The 26,516-nt window shown below is 42.4% G+C and overlaps 1 protein-coding gene across 13 annotated transcripts in view; it reads right to left on the reverse strand.

Annotated features, from left to right (window-relative positions):
* The window catches only part of LOC133145116 (pleckstrin homology domain-containing family A member 5-like), an 82,035-nt gene that overhangs the window by 32,065 nt on the left and 23,454 nt on the right, over positions 1 to 26,516 (reverse strand). For 12 of the 13 annotated variants that reach the window (XR_009710828.1, XR_009710829.1, XM_061268244.1 and 9 more), the window contains exons 4-5: positions 6,582 to 6,665; positions 6,058 to 6,111 (exon numbers count right to left, since the gene is read on the reverse strand). Coding sequence is in view for 11 of the 13 variants with exons in the window: in XM_061268244.1 (XP_061124228.1) it covers positions 6,058 to 6,111; positions 6,582 to 6,665 (138 nt within the window). In the remaining 2 variants the exon portion in view is untranslated. The remainder of the gene's footprint in view (positions 1 to 6,057; positions 6,112 to 6,581; positions 6,666 to 26,516) is intronic. The other variant, XM_061268236.1, reaches the window with a different exon arrangement.

The following is a 26,516-nucleotide window of genomic DNA, read 5'->3' on the forward strand; positions in this document are numbered from 1 at the left end:
CAGGCAACCGCAGCTGTACTGTGCCTTTTGGATATGGAACAGACATTGGGAAACCACAAAGCAGTCTGCTCAGCAGTGGTGTTGAACTAATCATATGATCTTCCATCCATCCATTTTCTGTACCGCTTAGTCCCCACGGGGGTCGCGGGCGTGCTGGAGCCTATCCCAGCCGTCATCGGGCAGTAGGCGGGGGACACCCTGAACCGGTTGCCAGCCAATCGCAGGGCACACAGAGACAAACAACCATACGCACTCGCACTCAAACCCAGGGACAATTTGGAGTGCTCAATCGGCCTACCAAGCATGTTTTTGGGATGTGGGAGGAAACCGGAGTGCCCGAAGAAAACCCACGCGGGCCCGGGGAGAACATGCAAACTCCACACGGGGAGGGCCGGAGGTGGAATCGAACCCGCACCCTCCTAACTTAATTATTTAAATAATTTTTCAATGTTTGACTTCAAATTTTCCAAATGTCAAACATAGTTTGTAATTTTAACCAAAAAGTGAAATGAGGAATATCTTTGAAGCCAAAGTTGCTAAGAGCAAACAAAGAGAGCTTAAACCGGTTGGCATAATACGCTGCTCAAACAAATTACAGGAACACTTTGAAAACACATCAGATTTCTATGGTGATTTTTTTGAGGGGGGGGGGATATCTGATATGGACAGTTTAATGTCTCAGGAACAAAAGGGTGCCACATCTTTTGATGGAAATAAAGGTTTTCAGCCTACAGAGGGCTCAGTATACAGACACCCCAAAATTCAAAGTGAAAATTGATATGGCAGGCTCGTCCTTTTTGCCTAAATTAAATTTCTGCAACTCAAAATTCTTTTCAATATCTTGTGTTGCCCCCACGAGCTTGTATGCATGCTTGACAACGTCGCGGCATGCTCCTAATGAGACGACGGAGGGTGTCTTGTGGGATGTCCTCCCAGATCTGTCTAAGGGCATCAGTGAGCTCCTGTAAAGTCTGAGGAGCAACCTGGTGGCATCTGATTGACCGAAACATTATGTCCCAGAGGTGTTCTATCGGGTTTAGATCAGGTGATCGTGAGGGCCATTCAATTGTGTCAATTCCTTCATCCTCCAGATACTGTCTGCATACTCTTGCCACATGAGTGGATTGTCCATTGTCGTGGATCAGGAGGAACCCAGGACCTACTGCACCAGCATAGGGTCTGACCATGGGTGCAAGGATTTCATCCCGATACCTAATGGCAGTCAGACTGCTGTTCTCTAGCCTGTAGAGGTCTGTTCGTCCCTCCATGGAAATGCCTCCCCAGACCATCACTGACCCAACACCGCACCAGTCATGCTGAATGGTGTTGCAGGCAGCACAGCGCTCTCCTTGGCTTCTTCAGACCCTTTCACATCTATCACAGGTGCTCAGGGTAAACCTGCTCTCATCTGTGAAACGCACAGGGCGCCAGTGGCGGACTTTCCAATTCTGCTGTTCTATGGCAAATGCCAATCGAGGTCCGCGGTGCTGAGCAATGAGCACAGGGCACACTACAGGACATCGTGTCCTGAGGCCACCCTCGTGAAGTCTGTTTCTGATTGTTTAGGCAGAGACATTCACACCAGTAGCCTGCTGTAGGTCATTCTGTAGGGCTCGGGCAGTGCTCAACCTGTTCCTCCTTGCACAAAGTAGCAGATATCGGTCCTGCTGATGGAATGAGAACCGTCTACGGCCCTGTCCAGCTCTCCTAGAGTAACTGCCTGTCTCCTGGAATCTCCTCCATGCTCTGGAGATTGTACTGGGAGACACATCAAATCTTCTTGCAACAGCACGCATGGATATGCCATCCTGGAGGAGTTGGACAATATGCGCAACTTCAGGAGGGTTACAAAATCGCCTCGTGCTCCCAGTCATGATAATGACTCTAGCTAAAGCCAACACTTGTGGAAAAACAGTTAAAAAAGATCAAGAGGGAGGAACTTGAAATGGCCTCCACCTGCAAAACCAGTCCTGTTTTGGGGACCATCTCATTGTTGCCCCTCTAGTGCACCTGTTGTTAATTCCATCAACACCAAGGCAGCTGAAGCTGATTAACAACCCTCTCTGCCACGTACCTGACCAAAACCTAATCAGAAAAGTGTAATTGAATTAATGCCATACCCTGATAAAAACTGTTCCTTCACTTTTTTTGAGCAGTGTATTTTATGTTAGCTGGCAACAAGTGATAAGTTAAGACTGCCAGTGTTTAATATAGATTCAAGAACATAATAAAAAATAAAATCAACAGAATGGATAGTTCAGTGCAAAAATCAACAGAAAATTAAGTGAAAATTATGAATGCGAATTACCATAGTTAGCAGAGGAGAGTGCTAATAAATAGATGCTAACGCTTAAGTTCATTTGGAGATTTGTAGGAGCAAATGGACGATAATTAATAATATCTGTGGCTTAAAAGATAACTCGATTATAAAATGACTCATGTAATTTGGCCATTTCAAAAATGAGTACTAATTAATTTTTTCCACTTTGACTACAGATTTATCACCGCTAACTTAGCATCAGCTCAACTTGCCACACTTACTCTGTCTTATTTGGTCAACATTGTGCACGACATTGATCGACATTCTACAGCCACACTGCCTAGCTCAGGTATGGGCAAACTACGGCCCACGGGCCACATCCGGCCCACGGGACCGTTTAATCCGGCCCGCCAACCCTGAATAAATCGTATTATTAAACTTAGTTTTTTTGGTCAGTTTGCCTGCAATGACTGCGTTTCCCCAGTAGATGGGGAACCACTCGCCTGCGCATTTACTACCGGAAGCCGTGTCAGAAAGCTCGGTGCACACTCACAAGTGCGTGTACGTACTCAGTAGTAGCGCTCTATTCGTATCAGTCCCGAATTAAGAGCGTGGGCTGTGACGACAGCATTCTTGTAATTCGCGCGCTGAGCTTTCAGATACAGTTTTACGCTAAAGCCACCCACCTTCCCCTGGAATCCTTCCATTAAAATGAGTCGCCCAAGGAAAAAGAAGGTGGACACTGAGTGCCGAGTGTTTAAAAAAGAGTGGCCGATTTGGCTCGACCTACGGGACGTGATGTTCAGCCACATGAGCATCAACATCAACCCGTCACAGATCTAGGTAAACGGACCAACACCTTGGATCTCTCCTAGGAAATTGCCACAACAAATTTTACTCCAGACTATGACGCACTGGCAAAAAGGGAGCCCAACAACACTGTTCCCAATGAAAATGAAGGGGAGGCTCTCAAGTTTGTTGTAAAAAAATGCATTTGGAATATAATTTGTACAAATAGCAGGGATTGAAAGTAGCGACCAATCTCATTTTCAAACAATGCAGGATGCTCAAGGACATTGATGCACCACCTGTTTGCGACTAATCTTAACCTGTAAAGTTCTTTAGGCTTACTTTAAAGAAGTGTTTCCCGTTTCCTCACCTATGTTACCAGGTGTTTGTGAGTTAAAGCTCTGCTCTGATTTTCAGATACCCCTCACTGTGTTGCCGTTATTACTTTATTTGGATGTATGCTTTTACCGATTCTTCAAGATGATACTTTTGGTCAGAATGTTTGCCGTTTGATGTGATCTTATAAGATAAACATCTTTCATTAATCTGACCCTCAGGCACTGAAGTGATGGAGACTGTTATTCATCATAACAGTGTCGTATTTAATAAGAATCACTGATGGTAGTTTTTTGGTGAAATATTTTTTTAATGCTGTTAATAAATGCATTTGTTTTCAAATAACTTTTTTTGACTATCCATGCTTTACTACCTACTAAAGGCCAAAACGTTTTATGCAATGACCTTTACAGGTTGTTTATATTACTTCACACAAACACTCCTGGTTCGGCCCTCCGGTCCAAATTTAGAACCCAGTTCGGCCCGCAAGTCAAAAGGTTTGCCCACCCCTGGCCTAGCTGTTATTGTAATCACCTATTTCCAAATTGCTCCTCTTTTCATTGTAAAAGTCAGGGAGTCCAGTGGTATTCAGTTGAATTATCAGTTGACCTTTATGGCTCACAACACCAGCTGTGAGGAGCTCCGCTTAGCTTGGCTGTATTCCCTAACATAATTTAATGTGACAGCAGTATATTTGCATCTTTATTGGAAATGTTGAAGGTTGTTCGTTTTAGTAGGGGTGAATGAAAGATGAGTAAAACACTTCACTTGAAGAAAGAAAGGTGATGGATAAGACATGTAGGCATAATTAATGGCCTTCTAGAGAGAAAAAAGCCCAGTCAGAAATAATTTAAAATTGACAATCCGTGTAGCATGATATACAGTGATAATTTTAGTGATAATTTACTAATAAAATTAAACATTGCTTTTGAACTGTTGTCCAACAGAATTATTTTTGAAAACTATTGAAATCAATCCGCCCGGATTTCTTAAGGGCTCTGGATGTTGTGGGGCTGTTATGGCTGACACGTCTCTACAACATCGCGTGGACATCGGGGACAGTGCCTCTGGATTGGCAGATTGGGGTGGTGGTTCCCCTCTTTAAGAAGGGGGACCGGAGGGTGTGTTCCAATTACAGGAGAATTACACTCCTCAGCCTCCCTGGTAAGTTCTATTCAGGGGTGCTGGAGAGGACGGTCCGTCGAACCTCGGATTCAGGAGGAACAGTGTGGCTTTTGTTTTGGCCGTGGAACAGTGAACCAGCTCTTCACCCTCAGCAGGATCCTCGAGGCTGCATGGAAGTTTGCCCAACCAGTCCACATGTGTTTTGTGGACTTGGAGAAGGCAGTCGACCGTGTCCCTCGGGAGGTTCTGTGGGGGGTGCTTCGGGAGTACGGGGTACCGAGCCAACTGATAAGGGCGGTTCGGTCCCTGTATCACCGATGCCAGAGTTTGGTCCGCATTTCCGGCAGTAAGTCGGATTCGTTCCCAGTGAGGGTTGGACTCCGCCAAGGCTGCCCTTTGTCACCGATTCTGTTCATAATTTTTATGGCCAGAATTTCTAGGCGCAGCCGAGACGTTGAGGGTGTCCGGTTTGGGGAGCTCAGCATCGCGTCTGCAGACGACGTGGTGATGTTGGCTTCTTCGGGCCGTGATCTCCAGCTCTCACTGGAGCGGTTCGCAGCCGAGTGTGAAGCGGTGGGGATGAGGGTCAGCACCTCCAAATCCGAGTCCATGGTCCTCAATCGGAAAAGGGTGGAATGCCCTCTCCGGATCGGGGATGAGATCCTGCCCCAAGTGGAGGAGTTTAAGTATCTTGGGGTCTTGTTCACGAGTGAGGGAAGGATGGAGCGCGAGATCGACAGGCGGATCGGTGCAGCGTCGGCAGTAATGCGGACTCTGTACCGGTCCATCGTGGTAAAGAGAGAGCTGAGCCAAAAGGCAAAGCTTTCAATTTACCGGTCGATTTACGCTCCTACCCTCACCTATGGTCACGAGCTATGGGTCGTGACCGAAAGAACGAGATCCCAGACAGAAGCAGCCGAAATGAGTTTTCTCCGCAGGATGTTCGGGCTCTCCCTTAGAGATGAGAGGTGAGAAGTTCGGTCATCCGGGAGGGACTCGGAGTAGAGTCGCTACTCCTCCACGTTGAGAGGAGCCAGATGAGGTGGCTCGGGCATCTCATCAGGATGCCTCCTGGACGCCTCCCTGGGGACGACCCAGGACGCGCTGGAGAGACTATGTCTCTCAGCTGGCCTGGGAACGCCTTGGTATCCCCTGGTATGAGCTAGATGAAGTGGCTGGGGAGAGGGAAGTCTGGGAGTCCCTCCTGAAGCTGCTGCCCCCGCGACCCGACCCCGGATAAGTGGGAGAAGATGGATGGATGGATGGATGGATGGAAAATCAACAATTTTGCCTACATGCATTACAAAGTGGGTAAAAAGTAATGTAATCACTAGTTTATTTACCAAGTTCTAAAGAATGTATTTCTACAATTTTGATCATTTCCTAAGGGAAATCAGAGAATTTTTTGAATAATCTAAATAAATGACTATAATTTACTTTTCACCACCTTGTATGCATCCCTCTTACCAGTAAGAATTCGAATGATAGTAGTCTTGACAGAAAAAGCCAAAAGCAAAACCTACTCTTTCTGTATTAGGGTTTATTACCTGATGTCAGCCTCTAGGGGCTTGTCAGGATGGACAAGCTTTCCATATTTCACACTAAAAGAACAGGAGGAAGACAAGATGGCAAAATAATAAGAATCCAAAACCATGACTACAAATTAGACTGAGTCAAATAAAAAGTAAATCATGACAATGGATAACAAAAACAGCATAAAAACAGTCAATGAAGATGCCTGTCACCATGTCATCAACACACAAGCTGAAATCTGATAGCCCTCCCCCCAAAAAATCTAAACTGTATTTGAAGCAGTGCATCCAAGGAAACATTACGAAAAAAAGAGACTGTTAAATAAAAACAAAGCAAATATTAGAACGAAGGCTTTAAAGGGAGGTCATTGCTTTTGATAGTGTTTACGCCAGCAGAGATCTTGCTGACCTGAATTGCTTGCCACTGCTAAATAACACAACAATGTAAAGTTGCAAAAACCTGCTGAAAAGCAAGATAAAGTGTGATCATCATTACTGCCATTGTCGTTTTTAACTTAGAATCCTGAAAATAGACTTACTGTTCATTCACCACGAAGATACAGTTGTCTTGCGAGGGAGCTCCTGAGACAGGGTGCTTACACATCACCTTTCGCTCATTGTGACTGGAGAAGAAAAATAAAAGAACATTGAAAAAAAAACGTGTTTGTAAAATACAGTGAACCATTTGTAATGGTAAATCCATGCCTGGAGGAACAACTGGAAACTTTGTAAAATGATGGCATAGGCACACACGCATTATTCTTTTCTTTAAAAATACAACTGGAATAGGATACGGAAAAGAAAAGGGAGGGGGGGAAATGCAAGCGCTGCAAAGAATAATGGCGGGACAACAATTCCAAAAAACAAAGGGAAAATGCTTTCTTGCATTCATCTAGGAGCCAATGGTTTGTTTTTGTAAATGGAAAAACAGCTTATTTGAAGTGAGAGGAAAAATTGGTCTTCTTCGAATGCTATATGAAAAATCCAGCTAATAGCCACCAAGCTAGCTTGTTAGCAAGCTTGACTGTAAAAAGCACAATTTATATTTTTGTACTACAACAGTGGAAAAATATTTAGAATATAGATTACCGACATTCATGGGAACAATGTCAGCGCCATAAAGCAAGCAAGCAAGCTGTTTTTTGCATCTTTAATTTGGGGTTCTAAGGGACGAATGTTCTGTAAAATGCAGGAAAAACAATTTTCACACTAGCAAAACATAATACATTTACTTGAATTATTCAACTTAAAATGTTATTGAAGTTTGTTGAAGTTCACCCAACATTTTTTACAGCGTAGTTTGCAAGCCAGACAGAAAGATAGCAAACAAGCTATCCGGCTAGCCCGATATCTCCATCTGTGTTATTTTATTTTTTTGCACATTCTGTGCTTTTTTTATCCACACCACTCACATTTCACAATCTTGATACACTATTATAACCTAAGCTACGTTTAACACATACAACAAAATGTTTTAATTCAAGGACAAAACTCCAATGTTTTGTTCTTGACTGTTGTATGACCAGACATTTGTTATTAAGCATTGCAAAGGTGGCATCAGAGGCAATAGAAAAGCCTTCATTTATTTACACTTCCATTTTACAAAGAAACCCAATGAAGTGGTATTCTCCAAATGTTTTTGCTGACACAGAAAAATGTAGCATTCCACAATCAGATAAAACCATCAGTGGACAATGACAACTGCGTCAACGTAGCAGGACTTGAAAAAGCGCAATTATTTTGTAACATAAGAATACAGGGTGTATGTGAAATTGAACACATCACATTTTCCAAAGTACTGAAAGTAAACCATTGCGCAAGCTCCAAATCATTAATTTGTTGAGTTCACTTTCTAACCATTACATATCTTCGCATTTTACTTAAGCAATACGCAGATTGCTTTATCGTGCATTTTTTAGTGAATAAATGGAAATGGTCACCGATGTCAGGGTTCGGAGGGAGTTGGAAATGGAGCAGGGCGACCATGTGCAGCTTGGACCAGGGTTTATTGGAGAACTCAAAAGGCAAACTGACACGACTTAACAAAACAATAACTTGAGTGACTAACCGGGACGTGAAACAAGAAGACAGCAGGACATGACGACAGCAACAGGAACCAAAAAGACATTGTGACACTAACACACACGCACAACAACACACACGCAACAGACAAGCAATGATCCAACCGGGAGTGACACACAGACAGGACTTAAATGCAAGACAGGTAACGCGAGGCAGGTAAGAATGATCACACTGGGCACACAGGAGGGGAGGGGCGAGCACACAGACAGAAACCACGGACATGAGCACACAGGAGGGGAGGGGCGAGCACACAGACATGATCGGGGACGAGTCGTGACAGAACCCCCCCCACAAGGGACGGCTCCCGGCGTCCCAAAAAAAATAAATCAAAAACCGTCCAACAAGGGGCGAGAGGGAACGGGGAGGCAGCCGCACTTCACACACCGCCGAAGACTGACTGGGTGACGGCCGCTGGATCTGCGGCGCCGGAACTGGTGACAGCCGCTGCATCCACGCCGTCGGAACTGGGTCAAGGTGGCGGCCGCACGTCACACGTCGCCGAAGGCCAACTGGGTGACGGCCGCTGGATCCACGCCGCCTGAACTGGTAGCGGCCGCAGCATCCACGCCGTCGGAACTGGGTCAAGGTGGCGGCCGCATGTCACACGCCGCCGAAGGCCAACTGGGTGACGGCCGCTGGATCCACGCCGCCTGAACTGGTGGCGGCCGCAGCATCCGCGCCGTCGGACTTCGGAGTCCTCCCGGCGCCATCGGCTGCGAGAATCATCGGACTTCGCTGCTGCGACGCCGGACACGCGGGCGCCATCGGAGTGCCTCCCGGCGTCATCAGACTCGCGGTCGCCATCGGGCTCCACCTCAGCGTTGCAGGACCCGCGGGCGCCGCCAGATTTGAGCCAGCTGCGCAGGACCCGCGATCGTCCATGGCCCCACCCCCACTGCTGCAGCGCGTGGTGGCTCTTACCGCTGCGCACAGCTCCGCCTTCCAATTGCCGCTGATTGCGGTCCGGACTTCAAACTGCCGCCGATTGCGGCTCTGACTTTTCAAGTTTCCGCCAAGCACAGTTCCGTTGCCCGAGTTTCCGCCGAGTGCAGTTCATGTCCCCCGAGTTTGTGTGAGTGCCGCCCGAGGGCGGTTCAGGTTTGTGTGAGTTGCCGCCCGAGTGCGGTTCAGGGTTGTGTGAGTTGCCGCCCGAGTGCGGTTCAGGGTTGTGTGAGTTGCCGCCAGAGTGCGGTTCAGGGTTGTGTGAGTTGCCGCCTGAGTGCGGTTCGGTTCCCCAAGTTGCTGCCGATTGCGCGTCAGGCCCCCAGTGTGTGCCGCGATTGTGGCCCTGGGCCCCTGACCTCCGCTGAGTGCAGGTCTGTTCCCCAAGTTGCCGCCGAATGCGGTTGTTTCCCCAGTCGCCGCCGTGCGCCGTTCAAGCCATTTCGAAAACCTGTAGGGCCATTTGGACTGGTGTGTTAACCCCCCGCCCCCCCGCGTGCCGCCGTGGGAGGTTGGGTTTTTGGGACGTCGGGAGCCGTCCCTTGTGTGTGTGTGGGGGGGGGGGTTCTGTCATGATTCGTCCCCGGTCACGTCCATGTTGTCATTGTTTTGTCCGTCTGTCTGTGTGCTCATGTCCGTGGATCATGTCAGTGTGCTTCTGTCATGTCTCCTCACCAGTTTTGCTAGGTTGCCATGGTTTCTGTTCGCGTCGCCCCTCCCTTCCTGTGTCACCTCAATCAATGTAACCGTGTTCACCTGCCTCGTGTTTTGTATTTAAGTCCTGTCTGCCCCTCGCTCACCGTCGGATCATTGCTTGTCGGTTGTTGCGTGTGTTGTTGTCGCCAGGTCCTGTTGTTTTCTTGTCTTACGTCCTGGTCAGTCAGTCTAATCATTGTTGTGTTAATGTCATGATGTCTTTTTGTTCCACGTATTTTTCGGTCAGTCTTGTTTTGTCAGCGAGTTAGGTTAGTGTACCAAGTATGTATTCTGAGTTCTCCCAATAAACCCTGGTCCAAGCTGCACATGGCCGCCCTGCTCCATTTCCTCATCCGAAGCCTGACAACCGAAATGCAATTTTCCATTTTCCTCAGTTGGAAATTATTCTTTCTGAACACAGTAGTACAAGTTCTCCATTTTGTCTACTCCTCACATAAGAGCGGTCTCCGAGGATTGTGAATCTGTTTTCCAGGAAAACTATTAGACAAGGCTGGCTTATGCAAATGTTTCTCCCGCATCTCAACTGGACAGTCCAATTTCATCAAATCCATTAAATGTTAAAATTATACACTACAGATAGGCATACATAAGCAGCATACTTTCCACAGCATCACCCATATTTTTCTTCTCCACATGATTGCAAGTGACAAGTACATACGCAAGAACATGAGCATTTAAGCACAACTAACAAGCACAGAACATTTGAGAGCAGAGGAGCAACAAGCCAGCTTACTGACGATGATTGTTGGGGTTGCAGAACAAAATGGTGCTATTTTCTGAGAAACTTGCCTATTCATCATTTTTGTGTCTTCTTGTGTAAACAGCTAAAATGCCGCAAGATGGTGGCCAATCCCCGACTAACAGGAAAGTAGTAATTGCTGTCAGGCAAGTGCATAGAAGTGATAAATCTCAACTGAGACTAAGGTGAAAATATTACATCTAAATTAAATTAATTGCGCTTCCACAAAACAAAAACACAACAAATGGGATTTTTATCTCTCAGAATTTCTTGCAGTTGTTTATACAAAGCTGTTTGGGAAATATATTTTTTTAATACATGTTTTACATTAATTAATTTGAGGGAATTAATTAATTTGTAATTTTTTGGGGCAATTTTTACTGCGTATCAAAAGTTTCATTTCAACGCTTGTTTCTCAATGGTCATGAATGGCATATCCTTTATAGTCACTTTTATTTTTTATTTCATTCACAAAAATGTTTTTTCAGCACACCCGCAACCCCCGTGGGGACAAGCAGTACGGAAAATATTCATCATTGAATTCATTCATGGATGAGTTAATTAATGACAATAACTTTAATGATTGTTTATAACTGATTTTGAGGTTTTGTTGTTTTGTGACTTTTTTCATACAAATGAGACATTCACTACATTGATGTGTGCATTCATGTTAATATTGAGGAGCGATACAACTTGGCATCATCATTGTGTATGTACCGCACACAAATCGGTCAAAAGGTGACTGACTCATTCTTTCATAATACCTATGACATCATCTGTAATTAAGTGGTTCGCAACAAACCTGAGAGGTTCAACACTCGGCTCGTGATACTAAATTGTGATGAGATATTTAATCTCAAAACAGTTATTTTATTTTTATGAAAATTAAATTACAAAGGGCTATATATTTAACACACAATTATAATATATAATTCCAAGCACCTCTGAAATGATCTAGCAGAAACAACAGAGCCATGGTGGACCAGCTTTTCACAAGCTCAAACGAACGTGCCCTGGCAACTGGCTGTGCATCGGCATTGAGCCAACCGGATGGCATATCCATCTATGAATTCAGTTACCGCTCACAAATTTATAATATGATCATAAAAAGATGAGCAGATTGCTGACTCACCGGATGAATAGCAGAAGGTGTTAAGGAGGGAAAATAGAGCCAGGAGGATGGCAGCCTTGCGCATGGGGCTTTCCTCCGAGAGAAGACAGCAATGCTGCTAGTATATGTCGCTGCTCGACTGCACTCCCTGCCTTTCTCTCTCTTCAAAGTGTGTTGTACTATGTGCCACAAGGAAGCTTTCAACTGAATACAGCAAAATCGAACAAGCACGAGATAGATTCCTGCAGAGAGCTACAGTACATTGCCTTTAAATTTCCAAACTGCAAGTTAATTAGTTGAGACTTTGTCTTGTATGCTAACAAGCACATTGTCTCGGTTTAAAATGTCACTGTTTTGAAATATTTCAAGGAATGGCCTGATTTACACTCTTAAACCAGATGGGCCAAAAGTAATTCAAATTGGGTGAAATAGCTAACCGGGCACTGGGTCGAAGAGGGACTATGTGTTGAGGATTTAACCCAGCATGTTGGGTCAAGAATTTAATCCAACAAGTGGTACCAAATACGCATACTGATGAGACAAACCTTCTGTGGGTGGTCTGTCTGTCCTGACCAGGATTTTAACCTCAAACCTTGTGTCACACTGAGCCGTCAACCATCCACCAAAGACTGCTTCATTAAATTAATTTCAACTTCAGTACACAAATCTTAAATCCATTCTTAACTCTTCAGCCTGCAAAAATCTAATCTTCAACCCAAACCAATGGGTAAAGATAATTAACCCAACCTTGCCCGGAAGTCGTTGTGGGAAAATTTGGCCAGCTAACGCCTTACTGCTAGCGGGCTACAGTTAATGCTTCATTGTTAGCACGCTTACGCCGTACTAGCAATGAGAATATTTGGTCAGTTAATGCCTCGCCGTTGGCCGGCTAACGCCGTGCTAGCAACAAACGAAAGGGAAATCAAATTTAGATGCTGAGAAACAAACTAGCGTAGCGCCGTTTAGAATTAGGCTCCTAAAAATATAGATGGATTTAAAATAAAGTATATATACTGTAGAGTAAATATCCTTTGTTTTGCCAATTGAATCTACTATAGAATGTGCAGCTCGTTGCTTACTCCGCCATCCAAAAAAAACCAAACAATAAACACTGAAAATCTAATGTTGCTTGGCAACAAAGGCAGAATATGACTGTGTGTGTGTTCAGTGACAGGATATCAGCAGCAGTTTCCCATCCACACATTGAGGACATTCCTTCCTAACCTTCTTGTCCTTTTCTCCTATTTTAATTGTGCAATTAAAGTTGTTTTCCCTGTTACAATTTTCTTTATATTAGCAATAGCATACAGCATACATCTTGTCATGTTTTGTGTTTATGATTCCAGACGTTGACCCAGGACAGAAGTAGTAATCCTAAACATTTAGTTTACCGTATTGTCCGGACTATAAGGCGCACCGGACTATAAGGCGCACCTTCAACGAATGGCCCATTTTAAAAGTTTGTCCTTATATAAGGCGCACCGGACTATAAGGCGCACCATTAATGCATCATGCCAGATTTTTTATCCAAATCAAATCATTCTCCATTTTATCTTTTTTATTCTAACTTCAGACACAACAAATTACTTTATAATCACAAAATAATGATCCATAGTCTTATAAATTCATAGTCTTCAGTGGGCCACTTATGATTGATTTCATGACACAATGCTTTGGGCCAGTTCAAATTTAGGAATTTGGTCCATATATAAGGCGCACTGGACTATAAGGCACACTGTAGGCTTCTGAGAAAATTTTAGGTTTTTAGGTGCGCCTTATAGTCCGGAAAATACGGTATTCTGTTCTTTTTCTGCTGCCAAGAGCCTTCGGCCCCAGCAGACTAACCATAAAAAGTCTGGATCGACTTGACTGCTCACATTTTATGTTTGGGTTGTTCTATACACTGGCCCTTGGTGATAACTTGTTTTCCCTCCCTATAACTCCTCGTGATTGTTGTTTATTTTTCCATCCATAATTAATTGTAGTGTATTACTAACAGTTGATAAAGAGATTTCCACTCTATTTCAGAATGGTGACTTTATATATCCCAGAAAGAAACATATAGTGGTGTACAATCTGCTGTTTCAAGTAGTAACTACTATTTTTATATGCTACCGTATTTTCCGGACTATAAGGCGCACCTAAAAACCTAAAATTTTCTCAAAAGCCGACAGTGCGCCTTATAGTCTGGTGCGCCTTATATATGGATCAATTGATGAATTTGTTGATTGATACTAGTTGTACACAGTGCTCTGCCGAAATGTTTCAGTACGACTAGTAAATTACCTAGTCGCATCGTTTCCCAGCATTACGGCAACCGTGGTCAGGGGGCGTCACTGAATAGCTGTTGTACCCATGAGGCTATTTCATTTCAAAATAGGCTGCTCCGTTAATGTTTCGAGTAAATTTACGGATCGATATGGAAGGGAAACATAGGTAAGCAGTACCAATGTGTTAGATTGAACTTTAGTCAGTTCCGATCATTTTATAGGAGATCGTTTAAGAAACGCGATTGTTTACACTGCTGAGGCTCATGGGAGTCTGCGAGCTGAGGCTCATGGGAGTTTGCGGGTGGCTAATGCTATAATGATAGCTGCTATACACACAAGGCTATTTCATATCAAAATAGGCTGCTTTGTTAATGTTTTGAGTAAATTTACGGATCGATATGGAAGGGAAACACAGGTAAGCAGCAGTGCTGTGGACTCGGACTCTGACTCTGACGGAGTCGGTCATTTTTGCCGGACTCGATCTCGGTGCTGATTTTGACCGAGTCCGACAATAAAAAAAATACGTTCAATTTTATTTTCATCATGCTGCTGAGAATGCGCGTAGGAATACTATGTGTACATGTTTGATATATTCGTACAATATATATTTTTAATCACTGTCTTTTGGGATAATCACACACACACACACACACACACACACACACACACACACACACAGGCACACACTAAAAGGGAGGGCAGAGGCCACGCCCCCTTCTGCGTTTGTCGGCTGCCACCTCGCCAACCGACATAGATGAAGAAATCGGGGCAATGTTGGCACTTGGTCGAATGAAAGAGAGCCCATTTGTTACAGCTGATCGTTATCCGTCCGGCCTCAAGGCAGCGACTCGGACGCTAACAGCAATGCCAATCAGCCAAGTCAGCGTAGAGCGCCTGTTTTCCGGGCTCAAGTTTATCATGTCTGATCAGCGCGGCGCAATGAAGGCTGACTTGGTTGAGGCGATTTTGTTCCTAAGAACAAACTCAAGTCGTTGAATCTAAATTAGCCTTGAATAAAGACTAAGCAGTCACATGAATTAACAGTAAAAATGGACAGCCGGACTCGGACTCGTGGTCAAGAGGCCGGACTCGGTGCAAAAATCCGACGAGTCCACAGCCCTGGTAAGCAGTACCAATGTGTTAGATCGAACTTTAGTCAGTTCCGATCATTTTATAGGACATAAGTGTCAAACTCAAGGCCCGCGGGCCACATCCGGCCCGGCATGCAATTATATCCGGCCCGCGAGATCATTTTATATTATTGTTACTAATGGCCCGACGATATGAAGCGATGATAACACAAACTACAGATCCCATAATGCAGTGCTTTCGCTGCCTTGCCGAGTGTTTTTCCGCGGCAATCAGGACAAGTGCTTGTTGCTGCAAGTTATTGCGAAGCTAGCCCCTCATGATGCCGAAGAGAAAAGTTGATTCTGAAAACAGAGCCTTTAAAAACCGATGGGAGGTTGAGTACCGTAATTTTCGGACTAAAAGTCGCACCGGAGTATAAGTCGCACCAGCCATAAAATGCCCCAAAAAGCGAAAAAAAACATATATAAGTGGCTCCGGAGTATAAGTCGCATTTTGGGCGGAAATTTATTCGACAAAATCCAACACCAAGAACAGTCATGAACGAGCAACAACAGGCTAAACAATAAGTATGCTAACGTGACATAAACACAAACTAAGAGCTGAGAACGGCCCTGACGTAAAATTCAGAGTTATTCAAAAAACTATTACATAAATAACACGTTAATAAAACCATCTGCGTCACTCCAATTCATTAAATCCATAAATCGTCCTTTGTCAACAATGCGTGCGCGCCGCTGACGGCTCTTGCACTTCAAAATATTCCACAGGCCCATATAACGATATATAAATTATATATCAAATAACTATTATATAAGCAATAATGTTATCAAACCATCTGTGCACTCTAAATCATTAAATCCATCGATCAAATTCCTCGTCCTTTGTCAACATCGCCGCGCGTGCGCCCTGACGTCAGCCTCGTCGTTATTCCACAGATCTACTATATAACTATATTAACAAAGTTCAAGGAAAGACGTAGGTTTGGTAAACGGCTCTTTATTTAACAAAACAAACTTACAGGCGTGTGGCGGCGTGGACTTCCAGCCACCGAAGTGGGAGGGCTCCATAGAATAGAACTGGGCGTGCGTAAAAGCCATCTTTGTCCTTTATGTAAACAACCGCCGCGCTGCTGACGAGAAGAGAGCTCCGTCGAGTGACGCGCAACCGCGACGTCGCGTCGCGCTGCTGACGTCGGCAGCCCTTCAGCAAAGTGCCAATCACATGTGCTTCTTCTTCTACTACTACTTTGGGATTTGGCTTCATAGAGATACATAGAAACACTAGATGATCGCTTTAGCTGGTTGACGACTTGCAGACCTGTCCACCATCATGTTTGAGAAACATGATTGTTTACACTTTGCTGAGGCTCATGGGATTCTGCGAGCTGAGGCTCATGGGAGTTTGCGGGTGGCTAATGCTATAAGGATAGCTGCTGTACGCACGAGGCTATTTCATGTCAAAATAGGCTGCTCTGTTAATGTTTCAAGTAAATTTACGGATCGATATGGAAGGGAAACATAGGTAAGCAGTACCAATGTGTTAGATCGAACTTTAGTCTGTTCCGATCATTTTATAGGAGAGAGTATGAGAAACGCGATTGTTTAGAGGGCTCATTGGTTCTTGGCTAGTGGATGCATACCACAACCCTAGTCAACCTCAGTTTGTTGCAGTATAGCTTCTATTTTATGCGCCTTTTACTCCGGTGCGCCCTATATATGAAATAATTTCTGAAATAAAAAAATTCAACGAGGGTGCGCCTTATAATGCAGTGCGCCTTTTGGTGCAAGAAATATGGTACTATATCCACATCATAGTTTTGTGAAAATATTATATATTGCTATTTAGATCTCTAATTATGATTCTGGATTGAAACAGAGTTTACTCTAGAATTTATCATCAACTATTTAATGTTAGAGCAGAGTCAAATACAAATTAAAGCAGTGTTTCCCAACATTTTTTCATTCACGGCACACCTTTCCATTGGAAAAAATCTCGAGGCACACCACCAACAAAAATCTGTTAAGTGTTACACCAGTTATTATATTTAAATCAGTTATATTACAACAAAAGACTTAAAGTTCTATTCCTATATATGTATGGAGAGTCGAATAATTGAATAAAAATAAATACTAAATATTCTTTAAATTGTATTTCTTTTGTAAATAAAAGTGACAGTTTTTGAAAAAAGGTTTTAGACAGTGTAAGGAATAAACTATTGAAAGTGATTGTGATCAAAATCCAAGAGAATCAATATGACTTAGTTTACTGTTTTAGACTAGCACGATAAATATTGCGACATTAAGAACAAAGTCACTTTTAAAGGCGCGCTACTGTTCTGAGTGGCTATCACAGTCAAGGTGTCTCGACATGACTGTGTATTTTATGAACAATCCAGGTTTTCCCAATGAACTACAGATTTCCGTCGGACCAAAAACGCACCACAGCTGTCATAGTGTCACTGTTAGTAAAAGCACACAGCAACACACACATAAACTGTATGTGCCGATGCCACAATATGAAATCTCAAGATTCTCCGATTTGTCACGCATGCACGATTAGCAAGTGGGTGACCACTGACCAGGCCTTGTGCTAACTGACCAGTGGTTTGGCGATCCTGTTTACAATGCGCTCCGTAATTAATGTTGGACAATTTCCCACGGCACAGCTGAACATCTCTCACGGCACACCGCACACTGGTTGGGAAACACTGAATTAAAGGGCACAGCACACACTTTCAAGTTGTTCTCTGGTCAAATAATTATTTTGCCAAGGTGTATGATAGAAATATCTATTAAACACAAAACAAGAGTCATACTTGTGTTGCTATTCACACATAAATGCTATAGTAACAACAATGTAACAACACAACACTGCACTTACGGATTTTTTAATCATGTACTGTATTGTACTCATATTGTTAATCAATATTAATCCGTAAATCCAGCCAAGTCCTTCTGTATCCGAATTAAACAGTTGAGCAAGTTCGTCATTAAACATGCCAAGTTCCTTCTCGTTGTTGTCTTATTATTGTCACGTTGCTCTTCTGCAATGATACTGGCTTTCCAGAAAGCTCTAATTGTGCCTCGTAAGCATGTCTCTTTGTCTATGCCATTTTAGAGGGTCCTAATCCATTTTCTTTGCACAAAACGATAGTACTTAGTTATCAATGGCGGCAAAAGTACGTACTCTACGTGTAACGTACAGTCCTCTGATTGTTTTTTTGCCCCGATCAAGGTCCTCTGATTCGTTCATCGGGTCTACATATTCCGCTTGAATATTATGGAAGCCACACAAAACAGCTTTACAGATTTTGGAATTTGGTCCACACAAAAGGCGCACCTTCCTTTTTTGAGAAAATTATAGGCTTTTAGGTGCGCCTTATGGTGCGGACAATACGGTAATCAGAATCAAAATGCATTAGGAATCTTCGACATGGCATCTTTTCACCAATGAGACTATCGTTAGATTCAGTTCTATTTGCCCTGGTACTCGTTCAATCATCAATAATGTTTTTTCTTTTATATGTTTAAGTATATATAAAGACACCGCTCTTGAAGTACTAATGACTGAATCTAGAGGTCATTCTGGAGAAAACAACAAAACAATCTGGATTACATCCCCAAGTGTGTCAATTTCATGTCTGTTTTTTTGGTCCACAAAACAAACCGTGCTTCCAGTGGTGCTGTGCAGCACTCCAGGTGAATATCAAGCAGCGATCTAAACAACCACTGAATGCTGAACACAAACATCCAAAGCCATGAAAATGCTTTCTTGGAGCTACCACGTGATGATGCATGCCCTGCATAATTACAGACTGAAATTACAGGTCTCTGAAAAACTGCATTCATTCTTTACGACAAAAAGATACAAGTAGTGATAATTCAAAAAGGGCAGGCAGGGTGAAGATGAAATGAAAAGACGTGTAATCGCTGCATCTATTGAGGGGAGGGGAAAAAAACGAGATGGTGAACTGTGCTGTGCCTGCTGCCACCGTATCCCTGCTTCAGGCTGCAGTTGTCATGGTTACCCATCTGCAGACGTAAATGCATGTGCCTCAAGCACACATAAACTAGCATACCAACACACTCACGGTTCAGATAACCCATATACATAGAGGTACAGTATATGAACAGTAGATACCATGTTAAATGTCATGGGTAATCATTTGATTGACAGAAAACAATTACAAGGCATTTCATTATTTTACCACTAGCCCTCAAATACTTAAAAAATCAATACTCAATTAAAAAAAAAAAAAGAATTTACACACATAACTGAAACAGCATGAATGAAAACATATTTATCAACAATGTTAAAAAAATAAACTACACAGAAAAGAGAAAATCACAACGGAATTTTTCTACAATTATGTGAAAGAGTATTTTAGGATGAAGTGCTATACTCAAGGATACCAATTTAATTTCTGAGTGGCCTATTTAACCACCTGAGATATGAACTTGTTCAACCAAATTACAGCAGTAAACCTTAAAACCTGGGGAAAAAAAAGTCGTGTGAAAATTCTTAAAGAGCCTGCTAACTGTTGCGGATTGACTCAATGAAAATTGATACAGTACAGTTCTAGTATGCTAACATTTGTTCTGCTATCATCCACTCGGACAGCAACCTGTTTTTAGAAAGTTCTGAGTCAGAGTGATATGGATTTTACAACTACATTCACGGCATCTATGAGAATAGCTCAGATGCTAATATTTGTTAAGCTAACATACTCGAAGATGGGAATTTGTGTTTAAAGCACTAAAGTTTAAAAGTACTCTTTTAGAGGTGAGCTAAAGTGCTAACACTCAATTAGTTACTTCGTGTGTGACTACATTGAAAATCCCAATGATGCTGAATAAAAGCAATAAAGTAATAATAAAAGTAGAGTCAACCTCCGCATACAGCACTCGCGGATTTGAATATTCACAGATTTATTCTTTCAGTAGTTTTTATACTATTTATATAGTTTTATTAGTTTGATCATTGAGAATTGAGTGATTCCACATTTCACAAGTAACTGTAACTGACCACCAAATTATTTTCTTAATTTTTACTTCAGACATTTTCTTCTTCCTCTGCTACCTCATGAAGCCCCAAGATATTAAGATCATACTCTCTGCATAACTGAGAGAGAAGCAATATTACTCTAGTACTTTAGTACCCTCTTGTGGCCACTGACATATTATGGAAATACTGTACAATATTCCCTAGGGTTCATCTATTTATTCCAAAATCTCTGAATTGCCTATAGGTGATGGATATATTATACAAATTGTTGACCGCATTTGGAGCATGGATTTTGTTTTTCCTGATGAAAACTATGAGAAGATCAGAGAGGTTTAATACAAACAAGTCTAATTTTCTTGGCGGAAGCAAACAAAGATAAATTGAGCTGAAGCTTTTGTTATTTCTATTACTTTCTAGGACAAAGTGGTTGAGTTCAGAAAAAGTAATTTAAAACATAACAATCAATTGAAAATTTAAAAAAAAACAACACACAATTAATTGATAATTTGATTCATTCCGAGGAATCACATTAATTAGATTTCAAAATATTATCAAGTTCTGCCTTTGGGTGTGTTTATTATCCCAGAAAAATAAACAAAAATACAAAGTGAGGAAAGAAGACAACTGTTGAGTTTATTGGCACAGACAGCCAAAATAGTCTATTCCAAAGGGAAAGATGTCACAAGAAGACATCTCAAAAGTTAGGAGGACGCAAAGGATGGGATCTCCCTTTCTTTAAATGTGTTAAAGTCAAGTGTAGACTTCATTCGAATCTGTAAATAAAAGCAGACAAGGATGGGAAAAAAAGCCGAACCTTTCTGGCCCCATCCCAAGAGATTGTTGTGATCAAAGCCGGATTTGATACAAGCATGCTTACATTGCCAAGAGCACACTGACGCGTTATCCGCTCCACCCAAACTTCCCCTAGATTGCGGCAATTAGCTTCGAGCAAAAGATGGGAGGAGATGAGTAACAGGAGTTCAAGAGACTTCGACGTCCATTTGCAAAGTTGACACACACGGTTCACTTCACTCAATTTGTACTTTGAAGATTTCTCACAATATACAGCGTTACCGTGTAGACTATAAGGTACACGTAAAACGTTATTTTTCTTTCAAAAATTAACATTGCGCCTTATGTATGGTGTTAAATTGAAGTTGAGTAAAATTTTGATTCTTTAGCTGTCCTGGTTTATTTCCCTGAATGTCTACAAATATGCCTTATATTCCCATGTGCCGAAAAATACGGTACACGTACCGTTGGAGAAAAAGACATGTATCAAGTATACTGGTTACGAATTACAGTAATCAATCACACACATGCACACCTGACGCTTAACAGTTTTGGAATCTACAACAGTAGCAGGTTTTAGACTGTGCCAGGAAAAGTGCTTGGAGTAAAACCAGGCAAGCACGGGGCTATATAAACAATTGAATCACCGTAAAAGGACAAAACCTTGTGTCTAATTCACGTCACAACTTATTTGAAAGCCGAGTATTCTGTGCGGAATTATTTCACCATACATAGAATGAAGTGCATTAAAAGGCAGATTTTGGATTCTGATAAGTGGTTTAATAATCCAGATACAGCAATGAGGAGATTCCCTCTTTGTGTCAGGGAAAGGATTTAGAGCTCAGAAGCCTCGCAGGGATGAGATATTAATTCTTTCATTTAAGTATGAATGATAGTTCCATTGAGAAATGAAAGTGAATATTCAAAATAGCGGTGAGGAACAGCATAAACGCACCCAATAAACTGTACATTTTGAAATTCTTGAGTAACATCTGCATTGTTTCAAGCCTATACAATGAAGAAAGTTAATTCATACAAGAGTACCTGTACATGTAATTTATAATGGGTCTTTTATAATGCGCAGGGAAATAAGAAGTACCGTAATTTTCGGACTATAAATCGCATTCTTTTTTTATAGTTTGGGTGGGGGGGCGACTTATACAGAGGAGCGATTTATATGTAAATTTTTTCACAAATTTTAAAAATAAAAAAAATTGGAAAACAGTGAAGTCACGCGAAACAAACCGCGATGTAGCAAGGGATTACTGCTTTTGAATTTCAAGTGACGTCAGCAGCGGGGCGCGGCAGTTGTTTATATAAAGGACAAAGATTCGATAACGGGATGACGAAGATGACCAAAGGCCCCACGTACTACCGGTGGCTGTCCGAGGACGGTGGATGGGGCTCGGACATGGCTTTTACGCACGTCCGGTCCTATTCTATGGAGCTCTCTTCCACCTCCGTGGCTGGAAGTGCCACCTCCGGGGATGGAAGTCTTTTTTCGCGGGCCGCATTGTAGTCATAGCTTCTTTTGGAGGGCCATTAAGACTGTCAACCCAAATAAATGTAGGAGCACCTCAAATTGTATACAGTAAAAGCTACAAAAAAACCTGACAAATAAATTGTTTTCAAATCAGATGAGTAAAAACTGATCAAATATTTAAAAAATATATATTATTAAAAGTGAAGACAATTTGCAATTCTAGCAATCACACACAAATTTGATGCACAATTTGTCTTCGCGGGCCACATAAAATTATGTGGCGGGCCGTATCTGGCCCCCAGGCCTTGAGTTTGACACCTGTGATATAGGCCATTATAACAAGCCCACGCAACCGGTGTAACCGAGAGGCGTGCATTGCAAAGAAAAAACAAAGGATGTCTTTTTAACACTGGTACAATCGAGATGTTGATCATTGGCTCAGCTCATCAACAAGACGTAGATATAAATTCCACACGAGAAGCAAAATTTGCATACCCAAACCCACAATTGTGCTAACATCTTATTCACGTGCTACTTTTCAGGGAATAACAATTATGTAATAACTGCCAAATTAGCATGTGGGGGAACTGCTATGTGACGTTGATTCTGGGAATTGTGCTGTTAAAGGAAAATTGAGTTTCCTCCTGTCAGTGTACTATACAATTATTTAAACATGAAAAGCCACAAATAATTAAGGTAAAAATATGAATGGAAAATAGATTAGAAAGGGGGATGTGCATGAAACTGACAAATGGATGACCTTCCTTTCACAGTAACTCACTACTCCTAACAAAATGTGCAAATTGAAAGTATCAATGATCGTCGTCACACACACATCTGGGTGTGGTGAAATTTGTCCTCTGCATTTAACCCATCCCCGTGTGATTGACCCATCCCCAGGGGGAGAGGGGAGCAGTGAGCAGCAGCGGTGCCGCGCTCGGGAATCATTTGGTGATCTAACCCCCCAATACCAACCCTTAATGCTGAGTGCCAAGCAGGGAGGCAATGGGTCCCATTTTTATAGTCTTTGGTATGACCCGGCCGGGGTTTGAACCTACAACCTTCCAGTCTCAGGGCTACCACTAGGCCACTGAGCTGGTTCTCAATTAATTAGGCACAAGGTCAACCTTCATAATAGAATATGAAAAAGGCACATGAACAGAGAAAGCGGCTTTTGTTTTGTCTCTGTGTGTTCCGTTGAAGGATGCTTGACCTCTACCTTAAAACCAAACAAAACTAAACACAAATACACAAATAGCAATGCTCATATAAAATGTGAAGAACCTCAACAGCCAAGCATTCTCAAGCATATCATGTAATTTGACACTTCCATTCCAGTTAAAAAGAAGCTCAAGATCATCTGAACTGCTTACAACTGCAAGAACATAATCTATCATCTATTACATGGTGATACAAGATGGTTATCTGTCGCGCTTTAATCATAGCTTAAAGCAGTGAGCAGCCCTATTGCATTGACCAAAGGTAGTGTAATGCATACAAGGGTCATTAAAGTTTTGGAAACGCAGAGCAACTTGTCATGTACTGATGAACTACATCATCCCATGACCTGTCACTATTTAGAGCTATTTTTAGAAACAGGCCCATGGATTAATTTATCATGTATTTCAGTTCGTCACCTTCCAGGGTCGTTGCAACTGAAAGAATTTACAGTGCGGGGACAATTAAGTCATGCAGTGCAAGAGCTGTTGAATAAGAAATCCTTAGTGAAGCCTGCGATTTTTTTTCTAAACTATGTCAAATTAGAAATGCTTTGTAATCCCAGAGAACAGTTTGTTGGGCTGTTAACTGACTGCAGTTTGCAGATTACAAGAGAGAGAGAGAGAGAGAGAGAGAGAGAGAGAGAGAGAGAGAGAGAGAGAGAGAGAGAGAGAGAGAGAGAGAGAGAGAGAGAGAGAGAGAGAGAGAGAGAGAGAGAAGAGAGAGAGAAAGAGAGAGAGAAAGAGAGAGAGAAAGAGAGAAAGAGAGAAAGAGAGAGAGAGAGAAAGAGAGAAAGAGACAGAGACAGAGACAGAGACAGAGACAGAGACAGAGACAGAGACAGAGACAGAGAGACAGAGAGACAGAGAGACAGAGAGACAGAGAGACAGAGAGACAGAGAGACAGAGAGACAGAGAGAGAGAGAGAGAGAGCGTTAGCGAGAGAGTGAGTGTGAGAGAGAGAGAGACAGAGAGAGAGAGAGAGACGCTTCATGACATAAAATGGAGCAAATCAGCACTGATCCAGGCACTCATCTGATTGTGATTATTGATTAAAAATTTACATGGGTGGGTCAATCAAGAGATTAAAATTGTTTCATTCATTTTCCAGTTCCCTTTTAAACTGCTATTGTTTGTGTTTTTCTCCGATCATGGGATGCAAGTACATAAACAACAGCTACTGTTTTGTCTTCAACTCATGCCTGTCCCATTTATATTCCGCACCTGTCAGTTACAATGTCATGCTACCTATTAGTGTTGTCAAAAGAACCGATACTTTCGGTACCAACATGCAAAAAATACGTCGATACCTGCTTTTTGCGGTACCGACTACCAAATATTTCACCTTTCACTCGGCGAGCTGTGTCAATTCTTGCCGGAACTGAAGGGGGCAGTATACGCATGCGAGCAGCACTGAGCAGCAGTCAGCGGCGCTGAAGAAGAAGAAAGCTTTCTGTCTCTCACAATAATGGCTTCAGCAAGTGGGAGTGGAAGTCCAACACGCCTGTTCAGAAGCCAGTTTGCTCAAAAAGTCGTGTGTGGAAATATTTTGCATTCAAGGCGGATGCAACCACAACAATTATAGATTCGAACAAGCCAATGTGCAAAAACTGCTAGAGGTTTGAGGCTTGAGAGGCTCCAAGTCACTGCTGCTCTTTTTTAATGTATATAGTTGAATATTGCTATTTATTATCAGTCTTGCTTGTTTTTATAGATGTGTGACTTGAAGGCTCCATGCCACTCCTGCTCTTTTTAATGTACAAAGTTGACTATACGGTTTAAGCAGTCTTAAATAAATGAGTGATTTTAAAAGTGACTCGATTCTGTTTTGTTGTTTTTTTACCGTGGTACCGAATTAGTATCGAGAAACGTGTTAAATCACAGGTATTGGTATCGACAACTGAACTTCTGGTATCATGACACCATTAGTACCTAACACATCGAAACAAAATGAGCAAACTGACTTTGTTTTACGAATACAGGGAGTAACTCTTCCAGTCTTTTCCCATAACACAATGAACTACTCCAAAATAATGGCTTTAAGTGGAAAGAAAATATGTTTTTGCAAAGTGTGCCTGAAACATGGAAAGAAATGATCTTTTTACTTCACTGCACTTTTTATTGAAACCACGTAATTCTAAGAAGTGACCCCCAACCCAAAATTTCCAAAACCTCAATCAAATGTTTTGAGGCCCTCGACATACCGTTTTTTTCCGTGTATAATGCGCCCCCATGTATAATACGCACCCTAAAAATGGCATGTTGATGCTGAAAAAAAAGCCTGTACCCATGTATAATACGCACCCAATTTTTTTTAAAAAAAAAAAGTAATTTTTTTTTTTAATTTTTTTATTTTTATTTTTTAAGTCCCAATGATCGTCACACACGCAGGGAGGCAATGGGTCCCATTTTTATAGTCTTTAGTATGGTCTTAAATAGGCTGGATGTATTTTTTTTGTTGGCGTTGATTTCTCCGACTGCCCGTGAAGGCACCACCGCAATCCGTGCGCACATGTGAAAAAGGCGTGCGGACGTGAAAAAGGCGGCTCTGTATGGGAGAGACGTTGAAGAGGAATAAAAACACCCTTGGAAACCAAAACTTGCCACTCGTCGTGACTCGGAGCCGCAACAAATGTTTCGGATTTGTGTAGGGTACATTGTGACAGCAAACGAGCAGGTTATCGAGCAAGCGTCTGATACGAGAGCATTGCGGTCGTATGGAGCGTGTTTGAAGTGAACAGCAGAGACGAAAGGAACAAGGCAAAGTGTTGTGAAATAAAATATTACATGTAATACGCATTTTGTTATTTGCTGATTGAAACTGCTAATTAAACTGTGAATTGAAACTAATAGGAAGAAAACAACTCTCGCTCTTTATATAGCTGACGTGTCTTGCGCATCCGTTCTGCGCATCTGTAATGGCGGCCTCCGTATGACGTCCGGTCCGCGATGGAGATTAAAAAACAAACAATATTTGACAATAACACACCATCAAGGATTGCACCATCGCATCAAACGATGTGTC

Source organism: Syngnathus typhle, linkage group LG21 (assembly GCF_033458585.1).
Source record: "Syngnathus typhle isolate RoL2023-S1 ecotype Sweden linkage group LG21, RoL_Styp_1.0, whole genome shotgun sequence".
NCBI classification, from domain to species: Eukaryota; Metazoa; Chordata; class Actinopteri; order Syngnathiformes; family Syngnathidae; genus Syngnathus; species Syngnathus typhle.